The sequence below is a fragment of the Lampris incognitus genome (assembly GCF_029633865.1).
Source record: "Lampris incognitus isolate fLamInc1 chromosome 5 unlocalized genomic scaffold, fLamInc1.hap2 SUPER_5_unloc_2, whole genome shotgun sequence".
Taxonomy (NCBI): Eukaryota; Metazoa; Chordata; class Actinopteri; order Lampriformes; family Lampridae; genus Lampris; species Lampris incognitus.
The window spans coordinates 170,930-191,330 of NW_026611072.1; the positions used below are offsets into that span (position 1 = coordinate 170,930).

Here is a 20,401-nt window from a genome sequence, read left to right on the forward strand (position 1 = left end):
AAAGAGGCACGAAGGTCAAACTGGGGGGTGGGGGGGGGATGGGGGGGGACAAAAACAAAAACACGAAACGGACTGGAATCCATGGAAAACTTGTAATCTAGGATGTCCAGCCCCATCAATGTCAAAGGTAACTGAAAAAGCTTGCAAACATTTTCTGAACAGGCAAGACAATGAGGAAATAACGACACGTAAATGAAGAACAACACACCAAATAACAAACTTCGGTTTCGACCATCTTACCTCCTCCCACTTAATTCATGACAACATGATATCGACATAGGCCGGTTACCAAAACATGCTGTTAAAGTTTAACTTGAAGGTTTTTTGCTGCTTCGTGAACTCATTTTAATGCTATCATTATGAGTTTTGGTTCCAGATGTATGTCATCCCCAGCATTGAACATACGGAGCCCAAGATGCTGCTTCCCTTGTGAGTCAGTGGCCTACGTCCCAGGAAAGTCAACACATTCTGCCCAGACAAAGCAACACCAATCACGTCCTGGAGACCTGACCTGGAGGCTTAACTTTCCGACCCCGGCCTCCTCTTCATGGCGTGCTGGCGGGTCAGTGAATGCGGGGAGCGGATCTGTCATTGGTGGTGGTGGGTCGCAGTTTTATGGTGGCAAACGGGTTCGTGCCTCTGAAACAAGAGAACAACAGGAACTGTTGTAGCACACTCTGGGCTGCACTTTTTATATAAGGAAAATCACATCACTCATAGGCGCTGTGATGGTCTGGCGGCCTGTCCAGGGTATCTCCCCGCCTGCTGCCTAATGACTGCTGGGATAGGCTCCAGCATCCAGCGACCCCGATTGGGATAAGCAGCTTGGATAATGGATGGATGGGTGGATGGACATCACTGATAAGCACAACCAGTAAAAAAAAAAAAAACTAACTGAAGTAGCACTAATTCGACCCCAACACAAGGGGCACACGATGTATCATCAGTTTATCTGTATCAGCAAATAATGTGTCTGTCTGTTTGTCCTTATCCTCCTGTGCATCTATCTATGGGAAATGGTGAAAGGGACAGGTGAATTCTGGACTTGACCAACATCCATCCATCCATTATCCGAACCGCTTATCCTGCTCTCAGGGTCGCTGGAGCCTATCCCAGCAGTCATTGGGTGGCAGGCGGGGAGACACCCTGGACAGGCTGCCAGGCCATCACACAGGGCCAACCTATATACACACACATTCACACCTAGGGGCAATTTAGTACGGCCGAGTCACCTGATCTACATGTCTTTGGACTGTGGGAGGAAACTGGAGCACCCGGAGGAAACCCACACAGACACGGGGAGAACATGCAAACTCCACACAAACGATGACCCGGGATGACCCCCCCAAGGTTGGACTACCCCGGGGCTCGAACCCAGCACCTTCTTGCTGTGAGGTGACCGCGCTAACCACTGCGCCACCGTGCCGCCCAACTTGACCAACATTTATGATCAAAAGGTGAAAAAATGTTACCCTTGCTTTTTTTAAAAATGTTTTATTCTACATCCTGTTTTGCATGCAAGCAAGCTGACAGCACACGTTCCCTGCCTGAGGATCACACTACCTGGGAAAGAGTGGGTTTTCAGGTGGTCCATGGGGTGATAATGTCTGAGAAAGACAATTTCAGAGGCAGCACTGAAAGTTCCATTTTTCAAACAAAACAAAATGGGAAAAAAAATACAACAATATCACCACTCTTCTCCCTGAGAAATCATACCTTGCCATCGGTGGTGGACTCCCCCTTCCTATCAGGCAGGGGGGAGGTTGGTGGAAAATCTGTGGATCCCCCCCGAAGGCTCTGAGGAGGTGGAGGAGGAGGAGGAGGAGGTGGTGGTGGTGGGGGAGGTGGTGGAGTAGGGAGTTCAGGAACCGGCTCTGGCCTTCTCTCTGGAAGAGGAGAGACTGGCCGGAAATCTACAGAGGCCCTTCGGGTGGGCGTGGCCGGGGGCGGGACATCTCCGTAGGTTTTGTTCTCCGACCGGTCATTGTAGGTGTCAGTGGGGTCCAGCAGGTTGTTCATACTGTGGCTTCTTAGAGAGGTACCACTAAAAGGTTAAAAGAACATTCATAATATACCTGCCTGTCAAAGTACACTGCACTGTGGGATCAAAATGCACAAAATGTAGAGTTCTCTAGTTGGTCGGTAAGGACCTGAAAGTTACTGATTTACTATCGATATATCACAGAGTCACAATTCGGCTCCTTGGGAACACCAGTAATGCTGATCTTCCACTCCCCCATTTTTCTCCCCAATTGTACTTGGCCAACCACCCCACTCTTCTGAACCATCCCAGTCTCTGCTCCACCCCCTCTGCTGATCCAGGGAGGGCTGCAGACTACCACATGCCTCCTCCGATACACGTGGAGTCACCAGCCGCTTCTTTTCACCTGACAGTGAGGAGTTTCACCAGGGGGACGTAGCGTGTGGGAGGATCACGCTATTCCCCCCCCCCCCCAACAGGTGCCCCGACCGACCAGAGGAGGCACTAGTGCAGCGACCAGGACACATACCCACACCCGGCTTCCCACCCGCAGACACGGCCAATTGGGTCTGTAGGGACGCCCGACCAAGCCAGATGTAACACGGGGATTTGAACCAACGATCTCCGTGTTGGTAGGCAATGGAATAGACCGCCACGCCACCCGGACACCCCCTGGTTTTCTACTCTGTCAGTCATTCCAGTCATTTTATCAAGTAGTTTTATGACTTGGCCCCACAGGTGAATGTTATTGACTATCTGGAGTCCTGAAGAGTGGGACTGAGAGCTACTGCTAATAAGATGTACTTTTAAAAAGTACATCTTATTTTGCTGAATATAACGTTTTCCTAACTACAATGCAGTAAGAAAAAAAACCTGCATCTGAAGTGTAGGTGATCTGTAAGTCAATAGTCTTGTGCTGTAGACAAAATGTGATGCTTTCAGAGAACTTCTCTGTTTGTCCCATACCTTGTCCCAAGAGCGTTGGAGAAATCCTCAATGGAAGCCACATAAGCAGCAGGAAACCAGCCCTGGCTGGGAGAGAGAACAGATGGCCAGCGATGAGGCAGTTAGACCAATAAAACTCAAATCTTAATCTTATAAGGCTCAGCGGTCTTTATTTCCTCTGCTTGGGTCCTGGCCTGAGAAATGATTATAGTTATGGTTATAATGATGGTTATGATTATGAGGAGGGATCATAATCTTTTTTCAATCCAATACCAAAGCTTGGAAAATTTATATGCAGAACCATGCTGACTAAGATGCTGCTTTTTGAAAATTACTTTACGTGTCAAAGACAACGGGGAGCAGCCTCAAGGTAGATGGAAAACACTGCAGACACTTCTCTGACTGGCATCTTTTTGCTAGAGCAGAGCAATTTCTGAAGCCTCAGTCAACAAAACTTTTAAAAAGACGGCACACAATATTTACTTGTTTTATGAGAAGCAACTTATCACAACAACATATGGTGTTAGAGTATGTAGGCAGCAGAAGGTTTTCAACACAAAAAAAACAAACAAACAACAAATAGCAACACAAACAAGGAAAGAAACACTATCAGTTTGTGGCAGAAGGAGGGTTTCAAGTTCTGCTTAACCTGCAGCTGAGGACATGACATCAAAGGACTACTACTGCTTTGACTCATATGCCCGCTTCGGTATTCATGAGGAGATGCTGAAAGACGAGGTGCACACTCTTACATTCCGCAACTCCATGTTCCATGACAAGCACCTGTAGAAGGACAAGGTATAGCTGGATGTGGACAGTGGTACGGGCATTCTCAGCATGTTTGCTACCAAGGTCAGAGCCCAGAAGGTCATAGGGATTGAGTGCACCAGTATCTCAGACCATGCAGTGAAAACTGTCAAAGCCAACAAGCTGGATGATGTGGTAACCATCATCAAGGGTAAGGTGGAGGAGGTGGACGTGCCAGTGGATGGTGTAGATATCACCATCTCTGAGTGGATGGGGTATTGCTTTTTCTAGAATTGATGCTCAATACAGTCATCTATGCCAGGGATAAATGGCTGAAACCATCACCTCATCTCATATCATCAGCTGCTTCTCCAGGCTCAGGTCGTGGTGGCAGCAAGCTAAGTAGGGCACTCCAGGCGTCCCTCTCCCCAGCAACGCCCTCCAGCTCCTCCTGGGGGATCCCAAGGCGTTCCCATGCCAGATTGGACATGTAGTCAGTCCAGTGAAATCTGGGTCTACCCCGGGGTCTCCTCCCAGTTGGATGTGCCTGGAAAACCTCCAAAGGAAGGCGCCCAGGAGGCATCCTAATCAGATGCCCGAACCACCTCAACTTGCTCCTTTCAACGTGAAGGAGCAGCGGCTCTACTCCGAGCTCCCTCCGGATGTCCGAGCTCCTCACCCTATCTCTAAGACTGAGCCCAGACACCCTACAGAGGAAACTGGTTGAGACTAGATGGCCTGATATTCCCAAACAGGGCTACCCTCTATGTCACAGTCATTGAAGACAGGCAATACAAGGACTACAAAATCCACTGGTGGTAGAATGTATATAGCTTTGACATATCCTGCATCAAGGAGGTGGCCATTAAAGAGCCATTGCTGGAAGTGGTTGACCCCAAACAACTGGTCAGCACTGCCTGTCTCATCAAGGAGGTGGAAATCTAAGTATACTGTGAAGTCTGAGGAGCTGTCATTCACTTTCTCGTTCTGCCTGCAAGTGAAGAGGAATGAGTACACCCATGCCCTTGTCACCTGTTTCAACATCAAGTTCATGGGCTGTCACAAGAGGACTGGCTTCACCACCAGCAAGGAGGGTTTGTTGGGACCATATCTATGTCAAGTTGTCCCTAGGCTTGGTTCTCCAGGTCCGCCTTAAATTTGGATCCATCAGCCTTATTGCTGCCCTGAAACCACCATCAAAAGCTTTTCCAGATTGTCAAGAACATAACAGACACAGCTGTTGTGGAATTGCCGTCTGTGGTCAAATACTTGTTCTAGGGAAATGCTGGTTATGGTTGAAAGGCCAGCCCTTGTTTTCTTTTTCTTTTTTTGGTTTCATTTGTTCATTTGTTTTGTTTTTTCATCTATCCTTGCTTTTACTAGAACGACCAAGGTGGTCATTTTGGCAGTTTTGGATTTTCAAAGTTTAATAACTTTGTGTAAAAAAAGAGATACAGACCAGCCGCTCCCTGAATACTGCTAAAATTGCATATATTTGCATTAAAATGAGTTTTAGGTCAGTTGCACAAAAAATTATAAGATCTACCTAAAACGATCATGAGCGGTCAAAAAGACGGCTCGTAATTCGCGCATGATCGTGCGCGTCATGTGACTATTTATGACGTGTGTTGGTCGCGTCATTTCCTTCGCGAAGTTCATTACTCTAAAATTAGCATCCTCCAGTGCAGAGAAATAGTCTAAACTTGATGTGTGATTATGTCCAACATGTCTGGTTACAGATGCACCATGACTACCACCGAGGCGCTGCAGTATTTACAGGCGTTGGACAGCCGCCATTTTAAATTGTTTGAAAAATAGTAGTAAAAGTTGTTAAAATGTTCATTTTGGTGTCAGTTAGTTTCATAACAGACATACTGACATATGTAATGCATTAATATCTCATTTGGGTATTTATCTGGACAGAATATGGAGTTTAAAAACCGGCGGAAATTTTGGTCACTTTAGGTAGGAGTGAAATCCTGGTCGTTTAAATGAACTTGGAAAATAAAGAAATAAATAAAGAGCCATCATGAAGGCATATCAATTGTTTTACTGAGTGTTTGTGGCAAGTGTTGGAGGCGTGTACCTATGGTGGCAGTTAAAGAGGTTGATCACTACACAAACTCCGTGCAGGTCATGTGACTCACGTCATGAATACAAAACACCAAATAACGTGAACATGATTTCATCTGCAGGTGTACTTGTATTTCAGTTACATGTGGATCTGATATCCACTCATGTACTGGACTAATGGTTTATTTATAGTGTTACACAATATGAAGCCATGGTTTTTGGGCAAGCACATGTAACAGAGATAAGAATTACATGTTATAAACGTTGAACTTTGGCAAAATATATTAAATTGTTGTTCTTTATATAGTGAGGTTCTCTTGTGCTCCCTATATTCAAACCTGGCATCTTTCAACTAGCACCTCCTAGTGGTGATGGTTGTGGTTAAGCGCATCACATGGTGGCATCTCTGCCCCTTCTTCACATGACGATGACAGAGTTGGGCTAGAGTTGAGCTGACAATATATGACCACAACAGCCATCTGTTCATTTTGATTTTGCCAGAACTGAGTAGTGCCAAAAATAAATGGGCCTGCAGCAGCTACTCTGAATTCAGAAGACTGGTGTGGTTTCTACACGGTATAACCAGAACAAGGGCGTTACATTTGGTGCCGTGACCGGGGTTCGCGTCCCAGCTGCAGCGCTTCCCGGCTGCCCTCCGAATGGAGAAGTGGGTATGGTGAGACCGTGAGGCCATCGGAAGCGCGTGCGCCCATAGGATATGCTGAAGCGCGGGGATGCGCTTCCCGAAGGAGGGGGGTAGTGTAACGTGCACGGATAAATAGACTTGCTGGCCCTTGGCTAACGGGTCGGACCCTTTAGTCGACTGGTTAACATTGTTGCCCATGGTGCGGGAGATCCGGGTTCGGGTCCTGGCTGCGGCGGTTCCCGGGCTGCCCCCCTGAATTCGCTACACACACACACACTCACACATGCAGAAATACACAAAATCGCCTCTGGTACCCACCGCAGGCTGCTGTCAGTCCGTCCATACAGCCAGCCGTTGCGTGGCTCCTGGACCAGTACGGTGATGGTCTCCCCCCTGGTGAAGGGCAGCAGCTTGGGGTTGGAGGAGGATGGGTGGGACACCAGGGCCCTCATGGTCCTCCCCCCTCCCAGGCCAAGAGACTCCCCTACTGAGCTGGAGCGAGAGCGGCTGGGGAGGGGAGACGGCGCTGGAGGAAGGAGGGGTGGGGGGGGGGTAGAGAGAGGGAACAGAAGACTGGGATAAACAAGACAGGCTCATTCAAGAGAATGAGAAACAGTGAGCAAGAAAAAGAGTTGTAGGACTGGCTTTTTTTTTTTAATGGAGAAGTTTTTCCTCCACCAGTGTACTCCTTGAGTGGGTTGTAGTGCAGTCCTCCCACCTCTGGAGGGCACTCTGCCCAGGGCCTGCTGTTCCCTCCTGGCCCAGGACATGTCCTCATCTCTGGCCACTGTCTGCAAAAGGGAGCTCACAGAACCTCGCAGCTAGAAGAAGAAGAACAGCAGATTAATGTACAACACACGGTACCTGCTGAACACCCGCACGTGGAAAAGAATCTCATTCTTTTGTCAGTTACAATTACATTCGTTCTAGCACGCCTTATCAGATAATGAGCTGCTGTGAAATGTCCTGCTGAGGTATCTGCATAAACGAAAGATAAAGGCCCGTGTGCTGCTTTGCTACTGGTGTTTGAGAACACCAAGACTAGGTGCACTAATACAGCCATAACTTGGCTACGGTGGTTCAGACTCCATTCATAAGTAAATCCTCTATAGCCTCATGTAAATACACGGCTTTCCTACCTGGGCCTCTTGTTCCGGATGGGTGGGTGTTCGAGGTCGGGATCCTCTGGTTTCGTTTACTTTCTCCTTCCACCCGTCTGCCCTTTGCTGGAGAGAACTTCCTGTCTATAAGCAGATAAGAGGGGAGCACAGTGTTAAACCTCCATCTTAGATTTATTATCTTTTAAAGAGGATTGATGATATTAACTTCCAGATGACTCCGTCTCATCACGATTTAGCTTTTCCTTCTGTTTATTCTGTCATGTCGTCACTGCTTTGAGATGATTTCACCTACGGTGCTGTGTCAATTTGTCTTGTTGTTTAGCTGTTCTTTCCAACTGGCTCCTAAAAGAGATGATGTGTACAACCTGTATTCGGCTGATCCTATCTAATCCAATATTGAACCCTGAATAATCTGATGCCTACTGAAAACTAATTTAAACGCTAATTCAATTTAAAATGAAGTTTCATTTGCTGGAACAACTTTTCCAAAACAGAAAAATTATCATGAAAAAGAAGCCAGTGCCTTTCAGAGCCATTTCCTCTGGACATGGAACCTTGTCCCTTCAGTCAGGTTTTGTGTGTGTGTGTGTGTGTGTGTGTGTGTGTGTGTGTGTGTGTGTGTGTGTGTGTGTGTGTGTGTGTGTGTGTGTGTGTGTGTGTGTACACCTTGTTGATGAGGAAGAGCAGCGACTGAGTGAGTCCACAGTGTTTCTCTGCCAGGAAACGGTATCTCCTCTCCTCCTCCTTGAGGATCTCCTGCTGGCTCTGACGCAAATACTGCATGTACTCACTGTTCTCCTGGACACACACACATACACACCCACACACATCAATCATACACACACACAAATATCATCATATCTGTGCATGTGCATGCACACACATGATGATATACAGAATGTGATATGCAGTGATTGTAACTGTATAGATAAGTGTGTTGGTTGTATTTGTATGTAACGACCACAGATGTGTAGACTCGCTAGCCCTTGGCTAACGGGTCGGACCCTTTAGTCGACTGGTCAACGTAGTCATGCGGGTGACCTGGGTTCATGTCCCAGCTGCAGCGAATTCCCAGCTGCCCCCCGAATTCACTACATTGGTGTCAGAAGTGGGATGGTGAGACTGGGAGGCCATCGGAACCGTAGTCCGCCCAGAGGAGCGAGGGAGTTGGTACGCTGAAGCACGGGGACGCGTTTCCCAAAGGAGGGGGTAGTGTAACGACCACGGATATGTCAACTCACTAGCCCTTGGCTAACGTGTTGGACCCTTTAGTCGACTGCTTAAAGTAGTTGTGGGTGACCCGGGTTCACGTCCCGGTGGCGGCAAATTCCCGGCTGCAGCGAATTCCCGGCTGCCCCCTGAATTCACTACAGCTACATGTTTGCTCACAAATATGATGATATGTGTGTGTCTACAGGTTTGAGCACCTGTACACTACTGCTTGTTTGTCTGTGTACCAGTGAGTCTCTGTAGGCTCCCCGTCTGAGTTGTTTCTCCAAGACCTCTGCCTGGTTCCTCACCTCCATCTCGTATACTCTGCGGCTGCCCTGGAGAAAATGAAAGAGCTGTTTAAGATGGAGGACAGAGCGACAGTGGGACTGGGCTTGGTGTTATACTGAGCCCATAACAACTTTTTCTGTCCAGACAATGACTGAGGAAAAAAAATCACAATAAATACAAATATTGGTGAAAGGTAGAGATTATATTAATTCTGTGGCGAGAGTAGGTGGCAGGTGGAGGAGACCCTGGAGAGGTGGAGGTATTCACTGGATAGAAGAGGAATGAAAGTCAGTAGGAGCAAGACAGAATACATATGCGAACAGAATACATATGAGAGGGAGGACAGTGGAATGGTGAGGATGCAAGGAGTAGAGGTGACGAAGGTGGATGAGTTTAAATACTTGGGGTCAACTGTTCAAAGTAACAGGGAGTGTGGAAGAGAGGTGAAGAGGAGAGTGCAGGCAGGGTGAAGTGGGTGGAGAAGAGTGTCAGGAGTGATTTGCAACAGAAGGGTACCAGCAAGAGTTAAAGGGAAGGTTTACAAGATGGTAGTGAGACCATCAACATTGAAAAAGGATAACAGAATTATAATGGAATTATACAATTTATGAAGAATATGGGGTTGCGGGGATGCTGGAGCCTATCCCAGCAGTCATTGGGCGGCAGGTGGGGAGTCACCTTCGGATACTGGATGGATGGATGAAGAATATGGCCCTGTGATGAGCTGGCGGCCTGTCCAGGGTGTCTCCCTGCCTACTGCTCAATGACTGTTGGGATAAGCTCCAGCATCCTGTGATCCTGAGAGCAGGATACAACTCCTCCAGAGTCACTCAGAGGCCAAAAGCAGAAGATTTTGGTTGGACCCGGCAATCTCCAAGTGTGACCACAATTACAAGAAAGGTTTTGTGAACCCTTTGCAATTACTTCATCTGGACACAACGTTTATTGACAGAAACGTTTCATCACTTAACGAAGTGACCTCTTCAGTCTAAACTGACTGCAGGTATCCCCACCCTTATAAACAATACAGCACACTACAGTGCCTAACGACCGAAACCAACCACCTCGGTTCAGGGGTGGTTGTTCCTTCTTAACATAGATGGACTCTTTGACTCCCCGTTAGAACCATTGTTCCTCCCTATCAGGTGGGGGGAGGGGGGGTAAGAGTACATTTGTCGCCATCTTACAATGCTGTGATTGCAACTACTCCCCAACCCTCTGAATAGTACACATGGCCATCGAAACTCTACTTAATGGGCACACCCATATTTGCATATGAAACTGGTCATTGGTTTGGGTCGTTAGGCACCACATTGTACTGTATTGTTTATAAGGGTGGGGACACCTGCAGCCAGTTTAGACTGAAGTGGTCACTTAGATGACGATGAAACGTTTCTGTCAATAGCTGTGTCCAGATTCAACCTTCTTTGAGTTTCTTACCTTGGTTATTGAGCATCAAGACACCCTTTGCAATTACCTGGATTTCTGCATTCATTACTCACTTAAGTGCGGTCTGATCTTCCATCCAAGTCAAAATAATAGATACCACATTCTACCTAAACTAATAACACACAAACAATTGTACTTTTCATGTCTTTATTGAATTGTTTAATCATTCATGGTCCAGGCTTCAAAAAGTACATGCAGGTAATGACTGGCAGAACTTGCTTTAGCAGCAATAACCTCCACCAAACGTTTCCTGTGGCTGCTGATCAGACTTGCACAATGGTGAAGAGGAATTTTATACCATTCCTCCATAGAAAAAGATTTCAGTTCATCCATAGGTCTGGGATTTCTTGCATGAATAGCCCTCTTCAGGTCATGCCACATCATCCCAACTGGGTGAAGGTCTGGACTCTGACTTGGCCATTCCAAAATCCAAATTTTCTTTTTAAGCCGTTCTATTGATTTACTCGTGTATTTTGGGTCATTGTCTTGTTGTATCATCTAACTTCTATTACGCTTCAGCTGACAGACCACTACCCTAACATTTCCCTGTAAAATTCATCAATACAATTTTGAATTCATTGTTCCTTCAATGACTGCAAGCTGTCCCGGCCCTAAGGCAGAAAAGCCCCAAACCATGATGCAGCATGCTTCATGACCGGCATGCTTCACAGTTGGGATGAGGTTTTGGTGTTGGTGTGCGTGTGCGTGTGCGCGAGTGCGTGTGCAGTGCCTCTTTTCCTCTGGGTGCTCCGGTTTCCTCCCACAGTCCAAAGATATGTAGGTCAGGTGAATCGGCCGTACTAAATTGCCCCTAGGTATGAATGTGTGTGTGTGTGTGTGTGTGTGTGTGTGTGTGTGTGTGTGTGTGTGTATGTGTGTGTGCCCTGTGTGATGGCCTGGCGGCCTGTCCTGGGTGTCTCCCCGCCTGCCTCCAAATGACAGCTGGGATAGGCTCCAGCATCCCCGGGGCGCTGAGAGCAGGATAAGCGGTTCGGATAATGGATGGATGGATGGATGGATGTTCACAGAACATTGTGCTGAAGCATTGTGGAACATCCAGGTGGTCCTTTGCAAACTTGAGACGTGCAGCAATATTTTGTTTTTTTTGGAGGGCAGTGTGTTCCTCTGTGGTGTCCTTCCATGACTACCATTCTTGTTCAGTGCTTTTCTTATAGCGGACACATAAACAGGGACTTCAGCAAGTTCTAGAGATTTCTGCAGGTCTTTTGCTGCTACCCTTGGGTTCTTTTTCACCTAGTTCAGCATTGCATGTTGTGCTCTTGGTGTGATCTTTGCAGGACACACACCCCTAAGGAGAGTAGCAACAGTACGGACTTTCCTCCACTTGTAGACAATTTGTCTTACTGTGGACTGATGAACACCCAGGTCTTTAGAAATGTTTTTGTCAACTTTTACAGCTTTATGCATCTCTACAATCTCTAAGGTCCTCTGAAATTTGTTTCGATGGTGGAACGGTTCACATAAACAGATCTTTCTTGAGAAGAGCAGACTGTCAGTAACCAGACATCGTATGTCTTCTTTATAGGGGCAGTACCTCTGCAACCCACATCTCCAATCTCATCTCATTGATTGGAACACCTTTTGGAGAAGTCATTATCCCAGATATTCACATATCTATTTTAAACCTAGACTGTTTAATGGTGTTTTCAGTATTGACAATAACAAGTACAACTATTTGCTTGTCATTACTTTTTGCAGATTGTGTTTGTCTAGTACTGTGACTTAGATAAAGATCAGACCACATTTTACGAGTAAATAAAGCAGAAATCCAGGTAATTCCAAACGGCTCAGAAACTTTGTCTGGCAACCGTATGTGTAATACAAAGTGTGAGGAGAATGGCATGCTCAGACAGCATTAAGAATTAACAACCACATACAAGCATACAAAAACACAGTCTCTTTCTTCTGAGGACTCACATCAATGTATTCCTCGTCCAACTTGACGTTCTTCTCCATGGCCTGCAACACCTCTATCTGGAACCATCGAAACTGTAGCAGACAGAAGAACAATGTTGTTCGAGTGGAGCCAAGTCATTACGGGAACCCTGCCCTTGTTTAAACAACAGATTTCATGATCGAGTTGCTCGCTATATTTAACCAAATCTATATGCAAATGTACTTGGTTCTCAAGCCAACTTTTTAATCAGCGGCCATGTTTTGTTTATTCACATCGCTGAAAGCCAATGCTGTCGAGCCCACAGGGGCTCAAGTGGCACTATGAATTTTAAACAAGATGGCTGAAACACGAGCTAAGCCTGCTTTTCTGAGTGTTTTGCTTAGCTAGCTAACTTTGTTCCATTGACTTATGCAGAACAAATGTAATTATATCGGGGCACCTACACCTACCTATTAGTTTTCATCATACAGTATACAGTAATGCAATTTTTATGATCAATAAAAAGAAAACTCAACAAATATCTACTTTAAAATCCTGCAAAACCATCTAGCTAATTAACACTATCACTTAAGACTAATTTTTGGGTTTGGTTAAAGGGGTTTTTGTTTGCTTTTTCTCCAAACATGATTTGATCTGCCTGCAAAAAGTCATTAATCTAAATGCTGTAGAAAACTAAGAGAGAGAATAATTTCCATGATATTTCAAATTAATAAGAGTTTTTTATAATTTATCCAGGCATGGAAAACAACTGTAGGAACACTGCTTTCTTGGGAAACTTGAGTGCTAGACTGAAGAAGCCTACTGACCACTCCCTCCATCTCTGCGGTGAGTCTCCTCTGGGTCTCAGATATCTGGATCAACACATCCCCTGTGAAAACACACGGGGGGACATGGAAAAGCAAAGACCAACAAGCAGGTCAACAAAGACACCAGAATCTCTGCTACCCAATGGCACAGTCAAAGGCCATCAATATATTAAAGGGTCAAGACATTAAGAGATAGAAGTGAGAATTTTAAATTACTATTTAAAGCATTTTAAAATACTCCAGGTGTTTGAAATTGTTCTAGCTTAAAGCTGAATTCTGTGACTAATGTTAATGCTGTGCGAGTGTAGCAAAAATAATCAATGTCATCATCATCATCAGGTCGAGTATCCTTGGATGGTAATAAGTCCAATTCCAGAAAGTAGAGTTAATGCTGTTATTTCTTAGCAGTTATATGTAGCTCAGTGAAGGAACTACAACTGAATCACCTGGACCCTTACCTGGAATTAGCATCCCTAAATGTTATAACTCATTTGTGCAGCATGCAGCAGCATACCCCTACTGGGATGTATATGTTGTGCCGGTTGGGATCACCTATACCACCTGTGTCTATTGATTAAAAATTGCCAGAATACTCGCTGAAGAAGAGCATCTTGCCTGAAACGTCATTGGGTAATATTAAAAGGTTCAAATTGGAGTGCTGTCTGAGTCTTTACTTCATATGCAGCATTCACTTCCGATGTGCCAGAGTGCATCCATTTTGAGAAAAAAAAAGTATGATGTCAGTCATTCAAATTCTAGCTATACTATAAAATATGGAGGATCCAGAGTTCTCATTTGATCACAGGTTACCTGTCATTTACCTCTTGGAATTTCTTCTTCTATGGTGCCGTCTAACATTATGCAACAGAGGGGTTACCTTTTGCCCAGTTGATGGAGTTGAGGGATATCTTATTTTGGAGAGAAGCTCATCATTTTGCCTTTGTCACAATTCCAAATCTCTAAAGTCATCAAAGAATTTATTCTGCTTAACGAAACAAGTTGTGAAGTCGGTGGACCATTAAGCCAAAGCCTTTACACTGTCATTGCCTCTGGTCTTGTCCATTGTTCAGGTTTGTGGGTGAGTTAATGAATTGAGTGCATCTGAAAGACTGTCATTATCTATAATTCATTGACAGCCACCGGATAGGGGTGCTGGTCACGCTGTGTCTCCCTGACCTTCTCAGTTAGCCAGCCTAGCAGAGCCACGACGGTCATGCTACGCTAGCGTTGATGTATGAGCCCACATACACCATCACTCAATAGGAGCGTGTTAGCATAATGCTAATGACTGCTGACAATGCTATCATAGGACCACAAGGTCAGAGGGGAAGTGATACTTGTGGAAAATATGCACATGTGCATGCACAAACACACGAAAAAACACGCACATTCTTCTATACTTGTGAGGACCCTATCTGGCTGCATTTATTCTCCAGCCCCTAACCCTAACCCTAACCATCAGCGCTACATGCCTAACCTTAACCTAATGATAATTCTAGCCTTAACCCTAACCCTAAGTCCTAACCTGAAAATGAACCCTTTAGGAAGTGAAAACCGTCCAAAATGTCCACACTTTGTAAAAATGTCCTTCTTCTTATAGTTATACAACTCAAACTGGCCCTCACAAATGTAGCTGAAGAACACACACAGGCACGACAATATATAGATAGTACAGACAATACATAGACAGACATATGCCCCTCTTCCACTGCATGGTACCGGCTCGACTCGACTCTACACACTTTCTTAGTTTTCCATTGGGCAAAAGTTAGGGATAGTACCTGGTACCAGGTAATGGTACCGAAAGGTGGTACCAAAAGTGAGCTGAGCCAATACTAAAAGGTGACATGATAATACCACTATAAATAAATAAATAAAATAAATATATGTATATTTATTTAAATATAAATAAAATCTTATAAACTAAATAAAAATATTCAAATATAAAGAAAATATAAATAAAATATAAACAAAGATATAAATAACATTTATTCATATTTATTTAAATATAAATAAAATCTGACCACTGATTGGTCAGAGAGAAATTGAACAGCTCTGTTTATAACAGGAAATGCCAAAGTGAGTCTTATGAAACTTGTATCATAGTTGATAATCTGTCCATGTAAAACATGATGTGTTGTCAGTGAATCTCTTAGTTACACTAATGTTGTTCATGTGAAGCACACATTTACAGTTGGTCTTGTTGGGTTTTTTGAAAATAAAATACTGGTGTGGGGCGCTGGTAGACAAGGGAGGAAAAACTAGTCACTACGCCCACAAATGACCAGCGGGGCTTCACCGTGAGGGGTACGATCTGCAGTGGAAAACCACATCCCACACAGTAAAGCGAGTAGAGTCGAACAGAGTAGAGTCGAGTTGAGCCAGTACCATGCAGTGGAAATAGATAGACAATACATAGCTTGATAGAACACACACACACACACACACACAGGCATGACAATACATAGATGATATAGATGCACAACAACACAAGTGTTGCATATGAAACAGGACGTTACAGCGATGGTGAGGTTGGTATCAACACGACATGCCACTTGACCTCCTCTCCAAAGGGACTACGCTTTTGTCCAGTCAGTGACTTGAAATAAACTAACAATGAATACAAGGGTTAAAGAATTACTGAGAGGTGGGGATACATTAATCAATCCCAAATATACACAAATACAGGCACACACATAGGCGCACACAGACAGAAACACACACACTTACCAAGAGAGCGAGATGAAAGTGTGTGAAGTGCTTGTTCACCCATCTTAGTAACAGCGCCAAAGTAGGCCTCACTGCAAACAGCAAGGGCTGTATTACACACACACACACACACACACACACACACACACACACACACACACACACACACGGGCCAGTCAGAGCAATAATACTTGTCCAATTACTTTTCAAGTACTTGACATAGTACCCCCATTAGTTTAAATTTATAATCATTCTTTTACTGAATTACAAGGACGGGGTGATAAAATCACTCATTGTTGGCTCAATCGCCTTCCATTTCATCCAAGAGATAAAAAAGTGATACATGATAGGCTGATTTTATTCCAGAAATAGACTCATGCCAGCGGCTACTGCGTTACTATGCTGACTTCTCTTGCGACTTGAAGGCCCGTCCTGGGTTTATCAGGAAGAGCGGTGCATTAATGATGCATGCTGTTCACCCAATTACCAATGTAACATGCATGATAGCCGCTGCAGGAAGACGTGGAGCGGGGGGAGGGGGGGTTAGTTCAGAAGTATTCCTACAACGGGTGGTATAGGAAAAGTTCTTTTCAAAAACATAAGAAGAGACGCAGATAGGATTCATTCTCTAAGTTCATAATTTGGACTTGCCTATAATATTTCAAAAACTACCATTACTGACGTTCTTTCAGTTCCAGGAAAGATTTTAAATGAGTAGGGAGTTTTTCAAATGGGAACAATCTATTAAAATCAACTGCCTTGCATGCAAAAATATACATGATTTAAAACTGAGTGTCCAAAATATCAATCTTCTTAATGAGCTGCCCTCCTTTTTGACCAATCCATGCCCCAGTTGTGAGTGAATGAGTGAAGAAGAAGAAAAAGAAGAAGGTTAATGTGTAAAGAAGAAGGTTAATGAGTAAAGAAGAAGGTTAATGAGTAAAGAAGAAGAAGGTTAGTGAGTGAAGAATAAGAAGGTTAGTGAGTAAAGAAGAAGAAGGTTAGTGAGTGAAGAAGAAATAGGTTAATGAGTGAAGAAGAAGAAATAGGTTAATGAGTGAAGAAGAAGGTTAATGAGTGAAGATGAGGAAAAAGGTTAATGAGTGACGAAGAAGAAGGTTGTGTGTGAAGAAGAAGAATGTTAGTGAGTGAAGAAGAAGAAAAAGGTTAATGAGTGAAGAAGAAGAATGTTAGTGAGTGAAGAAGAAGAAGAAGAAAAATGTTAATGAGTGAAGAAGAAGAAGAAGAAGAAGAAGGTTAATGAGTGAAGAAGAAGAAGAAGAAGAAAAAGAAGGTTAATGAGTGAAGAAGAAGAAGAAGAAGGTTAATGAGTGAAGAAGAAGAAGAAAAAGAAGGTTAATGAGTGAAGAAGAAGAAAAAGAAGAAGGTTAATGAGTGAAGAAGAAGAAGAAGAAGAAGAGAAAGAAGGTTAATGAGTGAAGAAGAAGAAAAAGAAGAAGGTTAATGAGTGAAGAAGAAGGTTAATGAGTGAAGAAGAAGAAGGGTAACGAGTGAAGAAGAATTCACACATTCAAAAGGCACAAAATTCTGCTTCCTTCTTACACAGCAACTAAAAACAACCTCCATCATAACAAAAATGTTCTTTAACGTGGTTGACATCAATAGGTGGTCAGTTTCAGCCGGGATACACTCTGCCACGCAGCCATGTCGAGAACAGGTGGTCTTGACATGTACTGACAGGTACTGACAGGTATTGACACGTACGGCACATCTATAACACCAAGAACAATAACGGCACATCTCTGTATGCACAGCCACCTTGGAAAGCCTTGACGTAGCTGTTTCCTAGAGCCACGAGCTGCTGAAGGCCTGGGTTGAACTGCTCCATCAGGCTCTAGAGGGACACACACACACACACACACACACACACACACACACACACACACACACATACACACACACACAAGAACCAACCACAACGTTTTACCAGTTTCATACAGTAAAGACGGTACATGGCACTGTTTCATGTACTGCAACTCGAGGTTGTTCCTGTTCTTTACTAAATTAGAGTCACGGGCCTCCTCTGTATGACTAAACCCATTAGAAAGGCTGAAGTATTTGTATAGTGTGTAAGTTAAGTAGGATAATGACTTACCAAATACACAGATAGAGTTGATCTGTGCAGGTGGTCGCTGGTTGCTCCCGACATGACCGACTTTAAAATGAAAATGTATTTCACGGGGAAAAAAAAAAACAACACACAAAATGTGTTTGCAAAGGCGTCCCCAAAAGCTTTACGGGATTTGAACTTCAGAGGAAGCGCAAAAAGTTGTGGCAACCCGATCGAGTCCCATTTAACTAGTTTTCTTACAGTAGGCGTCCCTTTCCTCACCGTGGGCACCCGAGTCCTCAGTAGTGAAATTCAGCTTCGCGACAACCCAACCGCCCCAGATGTTGTCCTGGAGAGCTCTAACACCTGCCTGGTGAGGAGAAATTGTTTTCCTCCCCTCTCTCATCTTTCAATGAGCCTTTTTATCCTCCCTGTCATCGCCCCACTCTCTCAGAGGGCCAGAGAGCAGGGGGAAGAGGAACGGGAGCAGGCGCCACTGATACGGCCGGGCCGGGTAAATTATTGATTGGCGCCCTGAAAGGAGAGGAGGCGAGAGAACAGCCAGCTGCCCAGCTAGCTGTTACGTAGGCCTACAGCCAAGGGGATACCTCCGCCTCAGCAGAGCACGGTCCCCCCAACATCTACATGTTGAGGATCTGTGAACATTGCCTCAAATACGTGGATGGAAGCGAAGAATCCACGAATCCAGGAGAATACCGACACAGACCGTGTGAATACCTCAACTAGTGCAGAGAAAGCGAGTGCCTTCAGAACACAAATGACACAATATTTATCCTTTTACTGTGCAGGCACTGTACTGCCACCAAAACTCTTGGTGTAAAGGAACAGCTGTTTTACTGGCTAGGTGTAGTCCCACTGAAGGACGTACAATTTCATGAAACCCATAAAGTAATTGTCAGGTGTCCTCTCCGTGGAAAGGACTGACCAGGTGAGTCAATTTCAGCCACTTAAGGATTAGAAAGAGACCTCGAAACAGCTTAGATGTGGAACACAGATACGTTGAGTTAACGCAACATTAGAAATATGGGAGTTGAGAAACACATGATGATAAACTAAGGCAAGTAAAGAAACGCTTGTTAGTATTCATCACACAGATTTATTCTCCTCCAGTTGCTGCAGAGGCTAGTCTTGCTAAAATGCGAGATGGTGCATCGTGAGACATTACACTACCAGTGTCTTGATAGTTAATAGCTGGGCCATCAAAGAGTCAAGGTGTACTTCTGTGGTATGAGCGCATAGGAAACAGAAAAACATGAGATGCAAAAGTATAAAGCATGATCTTTCTAACCCTTCTCACCTACTTCTTACACTGCAGTCACAAACAGAACCAGCCTCCATAAATCTAATGTCTATGTCAACACACACACACACCTAGCCAACACAGTAACCACAGAGAAAACAAAAATCCAAGTAAACGCAACCCATTCCTATTTATTCAGCTGAATTACTGTATAGGTGCCCACACACAAGCCTGCACTAAATAAAATAACTTCTGGTCTCATAAAATCCGTGGTGTATGATTTTTGATATTATCAGTATTTGTGTCCTTTGTTGCCCCACCAGTGACTTGACGGGTGGGTGAAAGGACATCTAAATAAATCTGACCTGACGTGACTGATGACGCCATCGCTTCGCCACAGCGTCGCACTTTTTCTACTCCTGGATATCAGAGCATAAAGGGTGAGGTCCTTTGCTACCCAGTGGGGGTGACCATGCTTGTTAAGTAATCAATGTCATTGTAGATGACTTCATCACCTCCGCCGCCATCTGCACTGCGGCGCTGTTGGCACTGGCTTACGGTCTTCAGCACGGTGGCCAGCCGCCGGTCCAGAGCGGTGAGATGGGGCTCCGAGAGCAGCGGAGCCACGCTGGCCAAGGGGTCATGGGAGAGCGACTCCCGCATGACGTCGCTGAGACGGTACTGAGGCAGGGACAGGAGGCGCAGACGCAACCAGGTGGAGCGTCGGATTCTGGAGAAGGTGAGGAGGCGTCGGAGGGAGGGGAGGAGGAGACAGCGTGATAAGAGAGAGGGAAGCGTGGGATAACAGCAGGGAGATTTGGAAAACAGAAGTTAAAGGGAAACATGTAGAACGGTTGACTGCTGTGTGTTTAGACTATGATGGATGTAGCAGAAATTAATTTGTGCTTTTAAATCAACCTACTGACTCCTTGGTCTGATCCTGTGGTTCTCCATTCGGTCCTCAGGCACCAACAGCACTAGTGGATTTCTAATCTATGTGGTAGTTTATTTCATTCGTTTGTTGTTCCAGGTCTAAAATCTCCCTGACTGGAGGCTGGAATAACTAGAAGAACCGGTGAACGCAATAAACTACCTGGCAGAAGGGCGTCCGGGTGGCGTGGCGGTCTATTACCTCCGGCTTGGTCGGGCGTCCCTACAGACACAATTGGCCTTG

The 20,401-nt window shown here is 44.9% G+C and overlaps 1 protein-coding gene and 1 pseudogene across 1 annotated transcript; one reads left to right on the top strand and one right to left on the bottom strand.

Annotated features, from left to right (window-relative positions):
- Positions 1-563: 563 nt before the first annotated feature.
- baiap2l2b (BAR/IMD domain containing adaptor protein 2 like 2b) lies at positions 564-18,065 on the bottom strand. Its single transcript, XM_056301650.1, has 14 exons — positions 18,012-18,065; positions 17,675-17,750; positions 15,917-16,003; positions 13,187-13,248; positions 12,401-12,472; positions 8,971-9,060; positions 8,180-8,311; positions 7,532-7,636; positions 7,111-7,213; positions 6,711-6,918; positions 2,948-3,013; positions 1,717-2,044; positions 1,564-1,607; positions 564-639 (listed from the first exon to the last, which is right to left on the bottom strand). The coding sequence occupies exons 1-14, from the start codon at positions 18,063-18,065 to the stop codon at positions 564-566; spliced, it is 1,503 nt and encodes a 500-aa protein (XP_056157625.1).
- Positions 3,301-4,829, top strand: LOC130131925 (protein arginine N-methyltransferase 1-A-like; annotated as a pseudogene).
- Positions 18,066-20,401: the final 2,336 nt, after the last annotated feature.